The 17,126-nt window shown below is 46.0% G+C and overlaps 1 protein-coding gene across 1 annotated transcript; it reads right to left on the reverse strand.

The window, feature by feature from the left end:
* Positions 1 to 742: 742 nt before the first annotated feature.
* Positions 743 to 16,721, reverse strand: sacm1la (SAC1 like phosphatidylinositide phosphatase a). The gene is made up of 20 exons (XM_029122852.2): positions 16,626 to 16,721; positions 13,542 to 13,639; positions 12,247 to 12,321; positions 12,032 to 12,159; positions 9,921 to 10,070; positions 9,531 to 9,590; positions 9,064 to 9,097; positions 8,575 to 8,676; positions 7,763 to 7,848; positions 7,525 to 7,611; positions 7,307 to 7,375; positions 7,105 to 7,184; positions 6,681 to 6,779; positions 5,970 to 6,108; positions 5,791 to 5,860; positions 5,578 to 5,650; positions 5,163 to 5,256; positions 4,783 to 4,875; positions 3,852 to 3,909; positions 743 to 3,686 (listed from the first exon to the last, which is right to left on the reverse strand). Exons 1-20 carry the CDS (start codon positions 16,652 to 16,654, stop codon positions 3,550 to 3,552), a joined length of 1,761 nt encoding a protein of 586 aa, XP_028978685.2. The 5' UTR covers positions 16,655 to 16,721; the 3' UTR covers positions 743 to 3,549.
* Positions 16,722 to 17,126: the final 405 nt, after the last annotated feature.

Raw genomic sequence — 17,126 nt, forward strand, 5'->3', positions numbered from 1 at the left:
CTTATCCAGGCAGGGGTGTAAAATTAGGCGGGACGTGGGGGTCATGACCCCCCTAATATTACAGACAGGTCAATGTGACCCCCCTGGAAGAGAGTGAAAATCCAGGGACAGATTGACCCTAAACCCCCCCAATATAAAATCTAAACCTACAACGTTGTATCCAATTAACTTCTGGAGCAACTTTGTAACGTCCTGGGTAACTTCCCGAATAACCCTTACACAAAAGGTAGATACGTTTTACTCAAGGTACGCTGTCATGGCAGTTTACACTGCATCTCTAAACTGCTACAAGCAGGTTATCTTCGTGGTTAACACCAAATCAACTAACCGACATCTGAATCGTAGTACCATTTAATACCAATTTAGAGAAACAGAGTTTGTCAACCCTGACTTTCCTTGATAACCCTGAGTAGGTTAAACTCCCTTTGTAGTACAGCCCTCGGGTCAGACCCAGTACGCCATGGGATTACATTACTTGACACAGTGAAGCATTGGCTGGTGCTTAAATTTTAACTTGTTTCTACTGTTCACAAAAATGCCCCTTATTTGTCCAGTTTGACACCACGCAACCGAAAACGTCAGCCTTGCGAAATCTGATGGTCCTTTGTAAATAGTAAATCATGAACACAGACCTTCATATGTATTCATTGTGAGTTTTATCAGCTGTTGTACAATATTAAAGAGCAAGGAGGAAAAAAACACATTTACTGCTCAAGGCATTGAACCACTCAATAACACGCCCTCGTCAGTACTTGGATATGTGTTTTTATTCAATGATCATTTGTATTATAACATTCTTTTTACATTTTCTAAAATTGGGCTACTGCACCAACTGGTAATATGGACGTTCCAGGAAACCAATTTCACAGTGAGACGTAAAGTTAGAAAGTTTCTTTCATGGTAACGGCTTCACCTTTACACAATGTAAATTCATCAGCATTGGCCATATTTAGGAAAGTGTACAACCAACTTAAGTCGATTTACTGGCTGTGGTCTTTACCGCTAGCCTGGGAAAAAGGCGGGTTGTTCCATACTGCCTACTCTGTCACTTCTTTATATCAAATTATTTGGTATGACAAGGAGTGGCACAATGGCACAAACCGTCTAGCACACAGGCTACTTCACTGCCAAGTTACATATATTATGGTCAAAAGGGAATGTTAAGGGCTTTTATCAAACCAGGATAGGGCAAAATAAACCAGAAAAATAAAAAATCTACCAGAATTAACCCTTTGTGATCACAACCACACGACCCTATTCCAAAATAGACATTTAAAACACAAGCCCAAGATCGTGTCCCGATACAAAGTGGAAGAAAATATTCACCAGGCAAATAGCAACCGCCTTTTAAGTTGGTTGAGTCACACGGATCACTGAGCGTTTCCAAATTCTCATGAAAGAAAACGAAAATATGGCTGATCTTGACATTTTTAATAGCCTCTGCAAACAGGATGTGCTAAGCAAACAAATCACGTCGTAAAATAAACAATATACGTCATAACGAGCCTCTGCCGCCGTTAGAGCACAGAACCGTTGCACCGTAGAGAAGCACGTGTGGGTCAATGACTCCGCCCCCCTCTTGTTCTTACTGCGTAGCTTGAAGGAATATTAGTTCAAGCATTTGAAACGTGACTGCTCAAATTGAAAACATTTTCCTTGTAGTAAATCACTGACAGCTTAACATAAATTCTAACGAATTGCGATGTGTTCTAAAACATTTACGTCATAAACGTCACTACTTCGGTAAATAAGTGCCCCATAATATTAGCACGACGGAATGTGAAATCAGCAGAGAAAGCAACAAATGGTCTGTAATATAATTACGTTTCCTACATATGGTAATACCCTGAAAACCATCAAGTCTATAAACAACAGTCAAACATATTCGTGATGTTAATATGAATTATTAGTATTTATGTACACCCCTCGTCATGTGAGGAGCACACTTGTAAGGCAGAGGTCTACTGTGGAAATGTTTTTTCATCTAGATCTAGTCATTCCCCAAATACTGTGAGAGGTAAACGGAACGCAATGACAAAACGTTATTATGACGGCCGAAAAATCCCCACATGACAGAACCACATTACGGTGACTGGGCTGAACCCTACAGTGACTGAACCAGATCGGTCCAGATAGGAAATAAAAGCAACTCTTCCAATCTCACACCACGACCACGGTCATTTAATGTGTGCAACTAGTTCCACTTTCAAACGAAGTGCAAAAATAAGATCGTAAAATATGCTACAAGCCCTTACCTAAAAAAAAATATTCAAAATAAATACTGTGCATGATTAAGTTCAGATAATGGAGTCATTCCCCTCACCCCATCTTAATTCACCTCCACAATAACTAGCTAGTTTAGTTGGATAGATATGATTTAAATTAATTGTTTAGTAAGGCTCATTACATTCAAGAGGACAACCACAACATTTTCCATCTTTACAATGTACCCCAGTAACTAATAAGTGCACCTGGAAGTGCCAACTGTTCCTCAGTGAATCACTGAAGTTTGGAAGAGAATTGCATTTTAATGACAGTGAACCAAAAACCACAACTGTTACTTAGTGAAGTGGCGCAGCTGAAATTCTCTGGTTTCTTTGCTTTCAGGGAAAATTAAGAATTCTGCTGACGTTCACTAAAGTGCTTATTTCGTTCTGAGACCTGTAAGAACCATTTCTGTGCACCCATAGTAGGTTAAACCAGTCAACGGACAAACTGCACACCAATCATCTAACACCACAGACAGCAAGATAAATTACTGCACAAAATGAGGTCCGCGTACACCATCATCTAAAGCAGGGGTTCTGAACCTCTCCTTGGAGGGCACCAGTTGGCCAATCCACCAGTTGGCCCATGCACTTGATCTATTTCAGAGCTAGAACACCTGCTTCCACTTGCCAACTAATCGTCAAGCTCTCAGATGAATTAGGTCAGCTAGTTCAGGGTAATAACCAAGCTGTGAATGGGGGTCCTTGAGGAAAGAAACACTGGCCTAAGGAACATGGGAGGGCAACAAGACATGGAGTACAAGTGTGGATCTGGTTTCAGACAGGAGAGTTCAGATGAAGGAGTAGGGAGGTGCAGTGGGAGTGGATCTGGTAGCAGACAGGAGAGTTCAGATGAAGGAGTAGGGAGGTGCAGTGGGAGTGGATCTGGTAGCAGACAGGAGAGTTCAGATGAAGGAGTAGGGAGGTGCAGTGGGAGTGGATCTGGTAGCAGACAGGAGAGTTCAGATGAAGGAGTAGGGAGGTGCAGTGGGAGTGGCTCTGGTAGCAGACAGGACAGTACAGACAACCTTCAGTAGATTTGCTGCCTGATGCTCTCCAGTTCTGTGTTACAGTAGAATGGAAACTTTAAGCTTGAGTCCTAAATGACACCCTATTCCAGTGCACTGTAAAGTAAATGAGGACGCATCCGAGGAGGACAGTGTGCTAGTTGGGTCAGTACAGAGTCCGAGCCTCCAGCAACCAGGAGGAAGACGAAGAACAGCGGGATGAAGATGGTGACGAAGGAGCCTGCTGGGCCGAGCTGCTTTCCGTTTAAACACATTCAGTCCATCTTCTCCTTCTGCACAAGTTTGGGGGCGTCCACAAAGTCACGCCCGTTGAAGACGATGACAGCAGCTGTGATGGCGGCCGCCGCTCCCCAGAACAACACGTACGCCAGCGACTCAGTCCAGGTGTCACCTGGGGGGGGGGGGGTGAGGCAAGTGGTTAGAGATCAAGACATCGATGGGACAAAGATACACACCCCACCCCAGATAGAGGGACATCGGAGGAAATATTAATTCTGAAAACAAATGCTAAGTATTTAGACTTCAGCAAAGCTAGCACACGCTAGTGTCCTCCTACCGGCTGTGAGCAGGCAGATGATACACATGGAGAAAGCCACCACCATGATGACAGGCAGCTGTGAGAGAGAAAAAGACACACTTCAAGGCTCTGGGAACAACATTAGAGAAGGAACAGCATTAGCCAGGCGCCGAGACGGTCTACGCCTCAGCATTAGCCAGGCGCCGAGACGGTCTACGCCTCAGCATTAGCCAGGCGCCGAGACGGTCTACGCCTCAGCATTAGCCAGGCGCCGAGACGGTCTACGCCTCAGCATTAGCCAGGCGCCGAGACGGTCTACGCCTCAGCATTAGCCAGGCGCCGAGACGGTCTACGCCTCAGCATTAGCCAGGCGCCGAGACGGTCTACGCCTCAGCATTAGCCAGGCGCCGAGACGGTCTACGCCTCAGCATTAGCCAGGCGCCGAGACGGTCTACGCCTCAGCATTAGCCAGGCGCCGAGACGGTCTACGCCTCAGCATTAGCCAGGCGCCGAGACGGTCTACGCCTCAGCATTAGCCAGGCGCCGAGACGGTCTACGCCTCAGCATTAGCCAGGCGCCGAGACGGTCTACGCCTCAGCATTAGCCAGGCGCCGAGACGGTCTGCGCCTCAGCATTAGCCAGGCGCCGAGACGGTCTGCGCCTCAGCATTAGCCAGGCGCCGAGACGGTCTGCGCCTCAGCATTAGCCAGGCGCCGAGACGGTCTGCGCCTCAGCATTAGCCAGGCGCCGAGACGGTCTACGCCTCAGCATTAGCCAGGCGCCGAGACGGTCTACGCCTCAGCATTAGCCAGGTGTGGTCTTCCATCAGGTGGCACAGCCGTGAGTTTAACTTGGTGACGACGGGGTGTTTGCCAAACGTACGGTAACGGTAGTCTAATCAGTGCCTGGACGTCCTGAAGTCAACAACATAATTCACGTTGAGAGGCTGAAACAGCGAGAGTTTACAGACCGTGAGGAACTTCCAGTCCTTCTGTGTGCGGAGGGGAGTGGCTCCCTCTGTCTCATCCACCGTGTAGTTCCCAAGGAACAGATCAATGGAGTCCTGGTGAAGAAAACAAGTACAAACCTCACCCTTGAGCAACAAAGGAACCAGTGCTGCAAAATACAGTGCCAGTCAAAAGTTTCAGGTGAATTGGTGCATCCAAACATGTGTTGTATATAAATCCCATATGAAAAAAAAACATTGGGGCACTGAAGGAGCAACGAAGTATCTGAAGAAAAAAAAGTGCATATAGAATCCAGTTCAAATCAATGAAGCGGACTACGTGTCGTTCTGTTTAAATGTTAAATATATGGGTCGTGGCTTATGTTGGTGAAAACCGGTCGTACCTGTCTGAAGCCGTCAGAGAAGTTGTTTTTGTAATAGCGGACTGCAGAGTTCCATCCATCCATCAACAGACCCATCTGTGTCCTCTTCCCTGTCCTGGTGAGATTAAACAACAGAACCATCAGTAAACCCCATCTACAAAGTCTCCGGACAAGGACATCACAGACAAGCAAGGTACTTGACTAAGTGCCATAATGTCCACATAGAAATGGCAAATAAACAGCCGCCATCTGGTGGCGAAGAAATAACAACGCTCTCATGTCGCCAGCAACATCTCCCACTTATCAACCAGCAAGCACCTCGAAACACAACCTCACATGCAACCTGAAATTATAGCCCAACCAACAGTTGACCTCTGACACAAGCCTTTTCTCTGGTGACACGGTAAGTCTAGATTCAGTTCAGAAGTCGCCATACCTTGTGAAGTCGGTCTTCAGGGCTCCCGTGCCAGCATACTGCTTAGCACATGCATTGGCGTTGTCGGCCCAAGCTAGCCCAGATGACAGAGACACGGTTAGTAAGCAGACCGGACAGGTCAACGTCATTCAACACACAACAAGATGCATTCACACTGGGGCTAACGGGCTAGCCCCCCCCTGGGGCTAATGGGGCTCCTAAACAACTTAATACCGTTCTTGTAAATCCTCTCAAAGTCCGCCTGCTCTTCGATCCGCTGGCCCACGTGGAGCACCCCCATTCTCTGTGGACAGGCATCAGACAGACACAACTGATTCAAAACCGAGGCAGGGCAGAGAGAACTACAGCCCAGGCAGTCTTCCACCTGGGGCAGTGTGACCCCTCCCACCCACCTGCAGCTGGGACTGGATGGAGCGACGGGCCAGCATGCTCTGGATGACATTGGTGCGGTCCAGACAGTCCATGCAGTTACTGCGGAACGTCCCCTTCTGCTGGGAAACCACCTTTCCCTCAGTGTCCACCAGGAAGTAGCTGTGGAGAGCAGAGACGGTGGGGGGGGTGGGGCTTCAGTGTTTATTTCATCCTTTATGTATTGTGACCTTCATTTAAACCTTTATTGAACTCATTTTAACTTATTTTGGCATGCGGGTCGGCCTGATATCATATGCATCCTATACATAAAACACACAAATGCAAAGAACATTATACATTTGAAACTTTCTGCCCAGTGCCACTTCTGCCGGACTACCTACGAGGAACTGCATCAGTCCATTTGAATATTTCTGAGATTATCCGAATGTGAGGCGTAACAAACAAAAGACGATTTACTTCGGTACCGACTGAAGAGATTGAACCATCACTGAGGCAATGTCTACCTGCCTGTAGGTATGATTCTACTTCATGGACGAGAGCTTTAAACACAAGTGTGCAGTGTGTCAACCTACAAGACCTTCAAGAAGGCCAGCCCAGTTTCTTATAGACTCCTCGGGTGTGCCGAAATACCGTCGCCATCAAATGTAACACGCTGTAATAACCTGCTTAAGAACTGAATACCTCAATGTGCGGTTGACATAGGCATAAGGCTGTGGGTTGGTTATTCAAACCTGTATTCGTCTTGCGTCTCAGCCACGCTGTCCACCAGGATATTCAGCCGATCCCATCTCATCCGGCTACACTCCTTGTGGAAGTCAAAGGCCACATACCTGGAGACAACAGTGCATGAATGGGTGTCACCCTTGCCGACCTCTCACCCAAATGAATCCCACCCACCCACCAGGTCACACAAATGAATCCCACCCACCCACCAGGTCACACAAATTAATCCCACCCACCCACCAGGTCACCCAAATTAATCCCACCCACCCACCAGGTCACACAAATGAATCCCACCCACCCACCAGGTCACCCAAATGAATCCCACCCACCCACCAGGTCACACAAATGAATCCCACCCACCCACCAGGTCACACAAATGAATCCCACCCACCCACCAGGTCACACAGGGAAAAGTAAAAGGGTGGTTCTCACTTAATCAAGCCGTTCTCCATGCCGTTTACCATCTTGGCAAACGCCTGCTCCAGTGGCTTCTCTGACCCCTTCTGGTTGACCTGGAGGGAGAAAACATACCCTCCATTTTGGATCTACACATTTCCAACACTTCTCTCTCACTTAAATTTTACACAGTGACACGTTTGGGCTAATGTACATTCTGTAAAACAAGATATGTTACCAGGTTCAGAATGGTCTGCTTTCCATAGATGAGGACCTGAGAGTCGAAATGCCTCTGGAAACCATCCATCTACGAAAGAAGGTTGTAAATGAATTATTCATATGTTAGAGACACCACCAGTGTTGTTTTGCCAATACATTTCCTCCAAAAAACAGAGACAAATGCCCTGAGCTAGTTTTCTCTACAAAACTAACAAGACAGTATGTGAAGAACCTTACGTGGTTTGTATTCTTGCTGATCAATGGCTTGGGTTTGTATTTCAGGTTGGGTCTCTGAGACCAGAAGAAGGGCATGGAGCCTCTCGTCTGTGGAATGAAAAAGCATTTTACAAGATTTATAAAACGCACTACTGCTACCACCATTACTACATCAACTACTGCATTATCAACTGCTGCTATTACTACATCAACTATTACTACTGCATTATCAAGTGCTACCATTACTACATCAACTCGCCTGTACAAATGATGCCCTGCCTCCATTATACAGGACAATCTGCTCCGTTTCCACAAAGTTAGCTGCGTGGCCCTCAGAGTCAATACCTGAGGAGAAAAATAATAATAATCAGTGAACGACGATGCATGTTCACAGGGCCATTAACGACCAAATCATTGTTTTAACACACCTGTCAAGAGATACAAGCCTGCTTCGTGTCATGAAATATAGGGCATATATTTATATAGTAACAGTGCACGCACACGCACGCACACGCATGCACACGCATGCACACGCATGCACACGCATGCACACACACGCTCCTGTTGTTGTTGCCTACACTCTGTCTATGGTAGTTGGCAATTACATTAGACATGGAAACGACATTCCTACCATATTACTGTCAATCTACATTACCCATTTACCACGAGGAATGCTGTCATGCTAATTGGCTTAACTGCTAAATATGTCTGCGAAATGGGTTTTCTGAAAAAGTGGAGGTTCATCACAATTTCTACAAAAAGTCAACCTGGTATTAGTTGTTGAGAATCAGACATTAGTATAAAAAGATAAGTATGTTTCACAAAGACAGCCATTCAAAAGCTCCTGTGACTGAGCCTGAGTAAACAGCATTTTATTAGAACTATTTATATGCATGTTTTTGGGTCTCCAGAGTGTTTGCCTGTAATTGACAGTATGCCCAGTGTACCGTGGGACTTTAAGCGGTAGTACTCAGCAGATAATGGACCTCACACGTGAACCCACTGCGGCTCTGATATAACCGCTACGCATCGACCGCCGCCGAAGGCCTTAGGGTGCGATTTGGGACGTACCCCGGACGTAGTACCGGACCCCGGCCCGGAAGCAGCTCCGCCGGGAGATCAGGATCCATTCGAAGATCTTCCCGTTGATGCGACACGGCTTCATCACGATGACTGCGGCGTCCAGGTCAAGGACATTAGACAACATGTGTCCCAAATGGCATCACGTCCCCTCCGTTAAGGGCCCTACTTCTGACCAGGGCGACCAGAGGGCTCTGGTGAAAGCGCACGCATGCACGCAGGCACACACACACACACACACACACACACACACACACACACACACACACACACACACACACACACACACACACGCACGCACATGACAGGGGAGCGCTCATCTTCTAAGTGGAGGATGCCGCTTCCCAAACGGCCTGTGGGAATTGACTCATGAGTCAATTTTATGAATCAATTGTGGGAATTAACTTGAGACAAGATAAAACTGGTTCTCAGAACATATGTGAGATGGGAGGGGCCGCGGCGGGACAGTGGAAAGGATACATCCATGGATGACAGGCAGAGCAAACCTGTGGAGCTGAGAGGTACAACATAACATGGCTGGTCACCGGACGGATCAGATCAAGAAACAAGTAACAAAGCCTGTGGTCGTCTAGAATGAGTCGTTTACAAATAGCAGTTCGTTTCGGAGGGGTAGGGATGCATCTTCTAACATATTCTAATCAGAATTTCCTTTATTCACTGCACACACGTTTACACAAAACCTGTATTGGACTTGCTGTAATGGCGCTACGAATGGAAGACAACATACAGGGACAGAATACCAGATATTTACACAAACTTGACATCCATCTTCATACAAGGGGGGGGGGGTGTATTGAGACGTAAGAGTATAGTCTATATGGTCATTTACAGTCAATGGCCACATCTGTAGATATTAGGCTCACTTTTGTCCGACCAGAATAATGACAAGGCCAATGGGGGCGGTGCTTGGACATTCTATCACTTACCTCCGGCTGTGATTGGATCTCTCTCAGAAGGCTTCCGTTCCACACAAACCTCGGGTCTGCCTAAAAGACAGGAGAATCAGTCAATCAGCCCTGCAGTCAGTCAGTAAAGTGACCACAACTCCCTCTCTCTGCCCATCAGCAGCAGTAGTAAGTCATCTCTTTCATCAGGCTGACCTACACAGGAACCTAGGGGGCCATGTTCTGGGCCAGGCTCTTTGTGACAGGTGACGCTTTGGGACAAGGATGATTTCTGGGACAGGGAATGAAATTCTCCTACCCTATCCCCTCATTCTCTCTCCCCACACCACCTTTCTCCCCTCACCTCCTACAGTCTACCTAACCCTCCCCCACAAACCCCCCCCTCCCCCCTCCCCCCTCCTCCCCCCCTACCCTCTCCAGCAGGCTCATCTCCTGGAACTCTGGGCTGACGTTGGCCAGCCTCTGGAGCGTGTGGGTCAGGTCATAGCTGGTGCAGAAGTAGAAACCGTCGGTAGTCAGAACGCTGTTAATCATGGACAAGAACGTCCTGTTGTCTTGCATCTGGAGGAAGGACAGGAAACAGATTTTATCTAGCTTGGCACACATTTTGACACATTTTGTCTTTCTCAGGTCTCATGTGGGTGTAGAGTAGGGCTAGTGTGCATTAGAAACAAAAAGCCGACTAACTGGCCTATAGAAAAATAAAACAGTTTGCACACATTTCACAGCGTCGGATGTTGTGAAAAAAATACACCCTGTCAAAGAACCTGTGTCTTTTAAAACAGAGGTCCATGTTATTGTTGTCCAAGTCACCTCACTTCTCCCTCATTAGTAACTGCCACTTAACTCACGCCCTATCCTTCATATAGGGCACTCCTTAAGCAGGGCCCATCGCGATTGGGGAGCCATTTAGGACACACCCAACGACTTGGTGAAACTACCTAGCAACCCTGGGCTGTTAGTCCCCTCCCACCACATCTAAGGTCGGGGCTAATAGGATCCCCACACCCTCCTCTTGCCATGAGCTCAGCAGGTCACATTTTAAGACATCACGTTTCATTCCTTAAAGCGACTCAGGTCTTTACAGCGAGCTTCTCGCCAGGACATTCTCTGGCTCACATGGCCCTGAGGAGTAACTGAAAAGGTTTTGCGGGGCCGCCGTTCTAGGGGAGGCTTGTGAAACCCGTTTTGTGTGCATCGCCTGCAGGCTTCCACTCCTCCCTGGTACTCGATTGAACAATACGGGTCACTGTTCCGTTGTGGAGAACGCGGAGTGTTGGGGACTTCACTGGACACACTGAAAGAGGAGGCGAGGCAAACTTACACTAAATTGCGTGTCAACTCCCTTCGGGGGAAACAGGAACAAGCACCACAAAAGTAAACAGAGTCAAATTCCACTTATCATAATAAAAGCGGTTAATCTGACCGCACAGTAACATCAGCTGTGTCCCAAATCACACCCCATTTACTCGGTGGTGCTTCTACTTCTGACCTGAGCCCAGTCAGTGGAAGTGCACTTCACAGGGAACAGGGTTTACTTCGGGACACCGGTTATACAGTGACAAGCCGATTCTTTTCTTTCAGTTCGAGGCTCAGGAATAGCAACACTTAATGAATAATACACAAGGCCTGCTTGACTTGACATGAGATACCGGCGTTTGTCTTTTGTGATTCAAGCAGTAGGCAATAAGAGGAGCCGGTCGCCACTCGTTCAAAGCTACTTTGTGGGTGTTCAGTTACCTCACACGGCTGTGGATGACAACATAGCATTGTACATTACTCACTGCTTTTAAAACACCTGGACAGGTTTAGACTGCCTGTCAATCAATCAAATTGATTTTATAAAGGCCTTTTTGCACCAGGTCACAAAGTGCTTTTACAAAACATCCAGCCTGAAACCCCAAAGACCAAGCAATAACAGGGTTGAGCCACAGTGGCTGGGAAAAACTCCCTAATGTGGTCGAAACATAGGAAGAAACCTAGAGAGGAACCAGGCTCTGGGGGGTGGCTATCCCTCATGTGGCCTGTGTGTGGATTTCCATAACACAAAGTGGCAGGTGTGGTCATTTTTCAACATGGTTTGTCCTAAGAGTCGATTTGTAGGTGATCCAGGGTGTCAAACCTACTATCCTGCCATTGTGAGACACGGTCCACGGAATGAGCTACAAAGGACCATGTATTGGAGGATGGACTGTGTACAGACCAACAAACCGGAGTGCGTAAGTCACCTGGTTCTCCATCAGGCTGGAGTGTGTGAGTGCGTTAATCACCTGGTTTTCCGTCAGGCTGGAGTGTGTGAGTGCGTTAATCACCTGGTTTTCCGTCAGGCTGGAGTGTGTGAGTGCGTTAATCACCTGGTTTTCCGTCAGGCTGGAGTGTGTGAGTGCGTTAATCACCTGGTTTTCCGTCAGGCAGGAGTGTGTGAGTGCGTTAATCACCTGGTTTTCCGTCAGGCTGGAGTGTGTGAGTGCGTTAATCACCTGGTTTTCCGTCAGGCAGGAGTGTGTGAGTGCATTAATCACCTGGATCTCCGTCAGGTGCAGCGTTGTCTTCTTGTAGGAGATTATGTCAAAATCAACCGCCTTCCACACTGCTTGGCCCAGCAGGCTGCCGACGTTCCTCTTCTTGGTGATGACAATCAGGTACATCCCTGCGAGGGGGAGAACACACTGAGCATGGCAGCACTTCAGCCCAGACCCGCCCACTAGGATTTGATTGGGCGAGGGCACGGACATACCTGCCACCAGGCGGATGGTGCCCATGATGCCACAGATGGGCCTGGTGTTGGCTGACGGAGGAACGTCCTTCTTCCCTAAAGAAACAGGATGTGAACACTGCATTGTCGACATGGTACCACCAGACACACATCAGCAGAGCAGACTAGTTTAAGTGCAACACGCCAGGCTCAATTTGTTTCTGACCCAGACAGAGTGGCAAAGTTTGTTATATGGGAATATCAAATATTCAAAACGTCCTCCCTTTAAGAACCACATAGGCCTTTTCACACTGCATTGTTCTAAGCCCTGGGCTAAGGTTTAACCCTTAGGCTAAGGATTCACACTTATATTCCTAAGCCCTGGGCTAATGGACAAATATGGCACAATACCATTTACATTCTTTCTGGCGTGTAAATAATGTCACAATACATCTCTGACACATGATCAATGTTACGCTAACATGATTCAATTAATGACTTCATGACATTGGTTGATCAAGATGCCCACCCTGTCGATATTTGCTTTGACAACATGTTAAAACTACGCAAAGAAAGAAAAAAGTGAGCCAACATTAATTATTTCGACAAATTTTCTAGATTTACGTCCAAAGCAAGCTGCAATAATTACTTCGCTAAGATTTAGCAGTTATAATGAAATTACAAAAGTTTGCAGAGTGAAAGGACCAAAACAGAAATACAGAGTTGTTGGTAAGGGAGTGTATGCGTATTAAGTGAAAGGGCAGGTTTTGTGATTGGACAATAAAAAATCTATGGTTTTGTTCTCGACCCTGTTTCAAACTGGCTATTTTGTCATCGTGTCTCTGGGGCTAGCCCTGAAAAGTAGGTGCTAACCCTTCTCCGGAGCAGGACGAGCTAGCCCTGGGCTAAGGGTGGTGCTGGCCCACTTCAAAATATGCAAGTGTGAACACTTGGTTAACCCAGGGCTTAGGAGGCCCTTGGGCTAAGGTGCAGTGTGACCACGCCTCATATGGTTTATGGGTCTTTGGCAAGTTGACCAAACCAACGTTATGGAGGAAGCGCGGCTCCGGTGTAGACCTCAGCCGGTGCACCGCGTTCTGGGACTGTACCGCTCCCGGCCAGCTGTGCCGCAACCTGGAGCGGAACCTGGCTGTAATGGCTCTGGTTGTTGTGCAATCGCGGCCATGCGGCACATATTCAAGATGTTAAGTGACGAAAAACTCTTATTGACCGTTCTCCACATCCGATGCTTCTGACAGTAATGAAAATGGAAAACGGACCCGTTTTCCAATCTGCCTACACCACTTTCCTAAATGCAGAGGACTGCGGTTTCTCACCTGTCAGAGTCATCTCATTGGACACCCTGTCGATGGCCAGGACAGCGTCGGCTCCATCGTCACAGGCCTCAATGTAGAACTTCTCTGAGGTTGTGTGCCTGCGTGGGGAGGAACATGGAAGACCAAACACTCAAAAGCCGACTGGATGAATGGCACATATGTAAAGGCTGGCAACCAACTTCAGTTTCATTTGTCTTGCGCTTTTCATTTTGCAGTGCATTACAAATTGACCCATTTCGCTTGTGGCCTCGTCGGACCAGCCAGCGAGTAGATCTCCTGGGCACCGTGCAACAATGTCCTCTACTTTTTACTGAGTAGGCAGAAGCATTACAAGAACTCTGGTGAAATTATCTCAGCAAGTCAGGAGCAACGTTCCACAAAAAGGCCATCGGGAACCGGAGGTACTGCACACAACTAATGTAGCACAGTTCAAGTTTATAAATGGCAGGAAGTTAGATCATGACAGGGGTGATGAATACATCACTACAGTCTGAAGAAGCAGAGTACACATGACAGCACTGACATCGAATGTGGAAGGATCACGGCGGTAAGCTTCAAACGCCACAAATTCACAAGCATTTCAAGAGTGTGTTTGCTATTTTTCTCTTTTTGGAATTGTTTTGTTTATTACGTAACTGATTCAAAAGAGACCTTGGTTTCAATGGATCGCATCTGTTAAAGGGTAAACACATTAATGATTCTGTTTGGCGTGTCAAAAGTGACCACATCATCTGCGTATCAGTCAGACAGAGGAAATGCCAGAATGTCCAACTCTGGTGGTTTCATTGCTGCTGGGATGGTCTAATTGTTGGCGACATATAGGAAAACATGGCGTGTTCTCTGATGTTTCCAGTTTTAATATGGCTTCATGATAAGATGTTATTTAGTATGCACATTTCTGAATTCATAATGAAGCTTCAGACTGGTTTCTGTTACAAAAATAGAGTATGCTTATCATTTGATGATAGAACAAATCTAATTGTCCAGGCTTCTTTCATGTCAGTATTGGCTTATGGGGATATTGTGTGGCAGCTTCTATTTTAACACTGTTGTATTCTGTATAATGTTGTGCTATTCGTTTGATCTCTGGTGAGCATTTTAGGACACATTGTATTTTATATGAAAATATTGGATGGGCTTCTCTGAATGTAAGAAGAGAACGAAATGCTTTTCTGTTCATCTACGAAACCCTCTAACAGAAACATCGAGCATCACTGACATCACCCATCAAGGTTAAAACGGTCTGACTGGTTAATATTGGATACAGCTCGGAAGGTTACTGAGCTGGTTAAAACTGGTTTTAGTTATTATGACCCATTAATGTGGAATGAGCTTTAAGCAGAGATCAAGCTCAAGAACCTTGAGTCATTTATAGTGTTTAGAAGCCTTCTGTTGGTTTCTGGTTTTGGTACTGTAAATTAATTAGCATTTTAATCTGTTGCCCTAATTCTACTGTGTTAAACATTTTAACTATATTTTAATGTATTAAATATCTTAATGTGTTAAACATTTTAAATGGTTACATGTTTAAAGGTTACTAATTTGTTTTTGTATTTGTCTTTCAGTCATTTCCTCCCTTTTAAATTGTATTATCAGGATACACATGCAGCCTAAATGTGAACTTGTTCTCAGTGCTGTTCTGAATAAAATAAAAAATAAATAAACAATGGAATATGAATCATTTATCTAAAACACAGATCAGATGAATCACTGAAATGCATTGTTTCACACAATATCTGTGTCAGATCTGGTACTTGTATTCCTAATTCTCTGATAGCTGCCTGGACCGACGCACCCACACCAGGGTGGCAAGCCACTTCTACACAGCCTGTCTTCCAGTGAGTAGTGTAGATATGCTGCATTAAATCATGTAGACAAGGAAGCCTGAAGTGGTGCATTCAGCAAGACACAGGAAAAACAATGGGCCTAACCCAACACAAACAGCCTGGTATACATTCATGCCTGAGCAAGTTCGGAGGGTATCCAGAAGGAACAGCAAAATAGGAGAAACCTATTTTGTTAGGCAGGTGTGCCTGGTCATGACTGATTGGCTGTGGTTTCATAAAGCGGCAGACCAACCTGCATGCTGGCTTAACGCCGGAAAATCCTGCACCAGTATAACGTGGCCTTTTTTTAAAGTTTGTTTTAAGAAAATTAATTAAATTAAAATGGCAAAGATTCATAGAGGGGCATTTTAAACCTCGCTTGGCAGCCTGAGCTGAGTTCAAGACAAAAGTCTTATTGTATTGGGCTTAGCTTTACAACATTTCAACACATTCTCACAGCACAGGAAAGCCAGGTTCGCCCGGATATACAGCCGGCATTGACAACCAGTTCATATATGCCGCATGGCTAATATTTTAACTGAAATAAACAACCTAAAGTAGACTACAGGCTGCTAACCCATGCCACTGTAATTATGAAGGCCCGGGACACTGCAATGGGACCATTGTTTGAGGCATGTGTCTGACTTGTAAATGACAACTGAGCTCTTGGATAATCCGATCCCCACCCCAATGTTGCTCAACAGTTCCTGCAAAGTGTCACACCCACTACAGTAAAGACAGCACTTTAAATTTACCCGACCGGACAAAATGTACCGATCTGACGCAAAAGCTCGGCAGATGAAACAATGTCGGCGTGCCAGTACCGTACCGGTCTGCTGCTAGATCATCTGATTATAATGGCTGTTTTCTGCTGTCATCACATGGTTATCCATATGACTTGTCTACTCCGCGGCAAACGTGCCAACCAGAGAACTGAGCCGTTTTGTTGACTAGACAAGTCATATGGATAATAACTACCTGATCAACTAAAAACTAACCTGAGATGACCGGCGACTGGTTAGCTAGACATAATGACTTAGAGCTTAGCTAGGTAACCTACTTCAAGACTCCATCATTGCCACTACATTCAGCAATCTACTGTAGCTGGTTAGCTACATTAGCTTAATGTCAACAACGACTTTTAACAACCATGACAAGATAAGGACATTTCTCCCCTGTAAATCTCTGTAGTTGAGAACCTAGACATGCTATTTGTTATACTTCAATGGCGTGATTAAAAGCGACGCACAGTACTTACAAATTATACCTCTCGTAGGCAGTAACCATCTTCACTTCTTGAAGCTAACTGACCTCAGTGACGTGGGAATAATAACCTTTCGAGGGGGCGAGCCAGAGGTGTGGTTAGCCCTGCGATATGTTGAATCAACTATGCCACCTAGTGTCCACAAATGTTTTTCAACCGTATTCGATAGGATTAAAGCAACTGTAGGCGACTAAACTGTTATTTGTAGATCAGCCAGTCAAAATGTACCCATACGTTGGTGATTTGATTATCTCAAACAGGGCCACTGTGTTGAGTGGCAACCTAATTTGGTACTTATGTACTAATCACCTTGTATTATAAAGACATGTATGAATATTCCAGTCGGCCACAATTCATCCATGAGCCAGTGGGTTAGATTCTCTCGGACGCGCCGAATCAAAACGCAGACATATTATGTCTAATTGTCTGACACAGAGATTGTAAATATATCTTACTGCTAATCAATCAATAATCGTTATTTATGTAGATAAGTTA

The sequence above is a fragment of the Esox lucius genome, chromosome 10 (assembly GCF_011004845.1).
Source record: "Esox lucius isolate fEsoLuc1 chromosome 10, fEsoLuc1.pri, whole genome shotgun sequence".
Classification (NCBI taxonomy): domain Eukaryota; kingdom Metazoa; phylum Chordata; class Actinopteri; order Esociformes; family Esocidae; genus Esox; species Esox lucius.

What these genes read in the sequence shown, in the direction of transcription:
- sacm1la (XM_029122852.2), bottom strand. Translation starts at nt 16,654, where the DNA reads ATGGTTACTGCCTACGAGAGGTATAATTT. An exon ending in CAATGAGATGACTCTGACAG is followed by an intron (nt 12,322 to 13,541) that starts GTGAGAAACCGC and finishes CTGTTTCTTTAG; the next exon opens with GGAAGAAGGACGTTCCTCCG. An exon ending in GGTCCGGTACTACGTCCGGG is followed by an intron (nt 7,849 to 8,574) that starts GTACGTCCCAAA and finishes TTTTCTCCTCAG; the next exon opens with GTATTGACTCTGAGGGCCAC.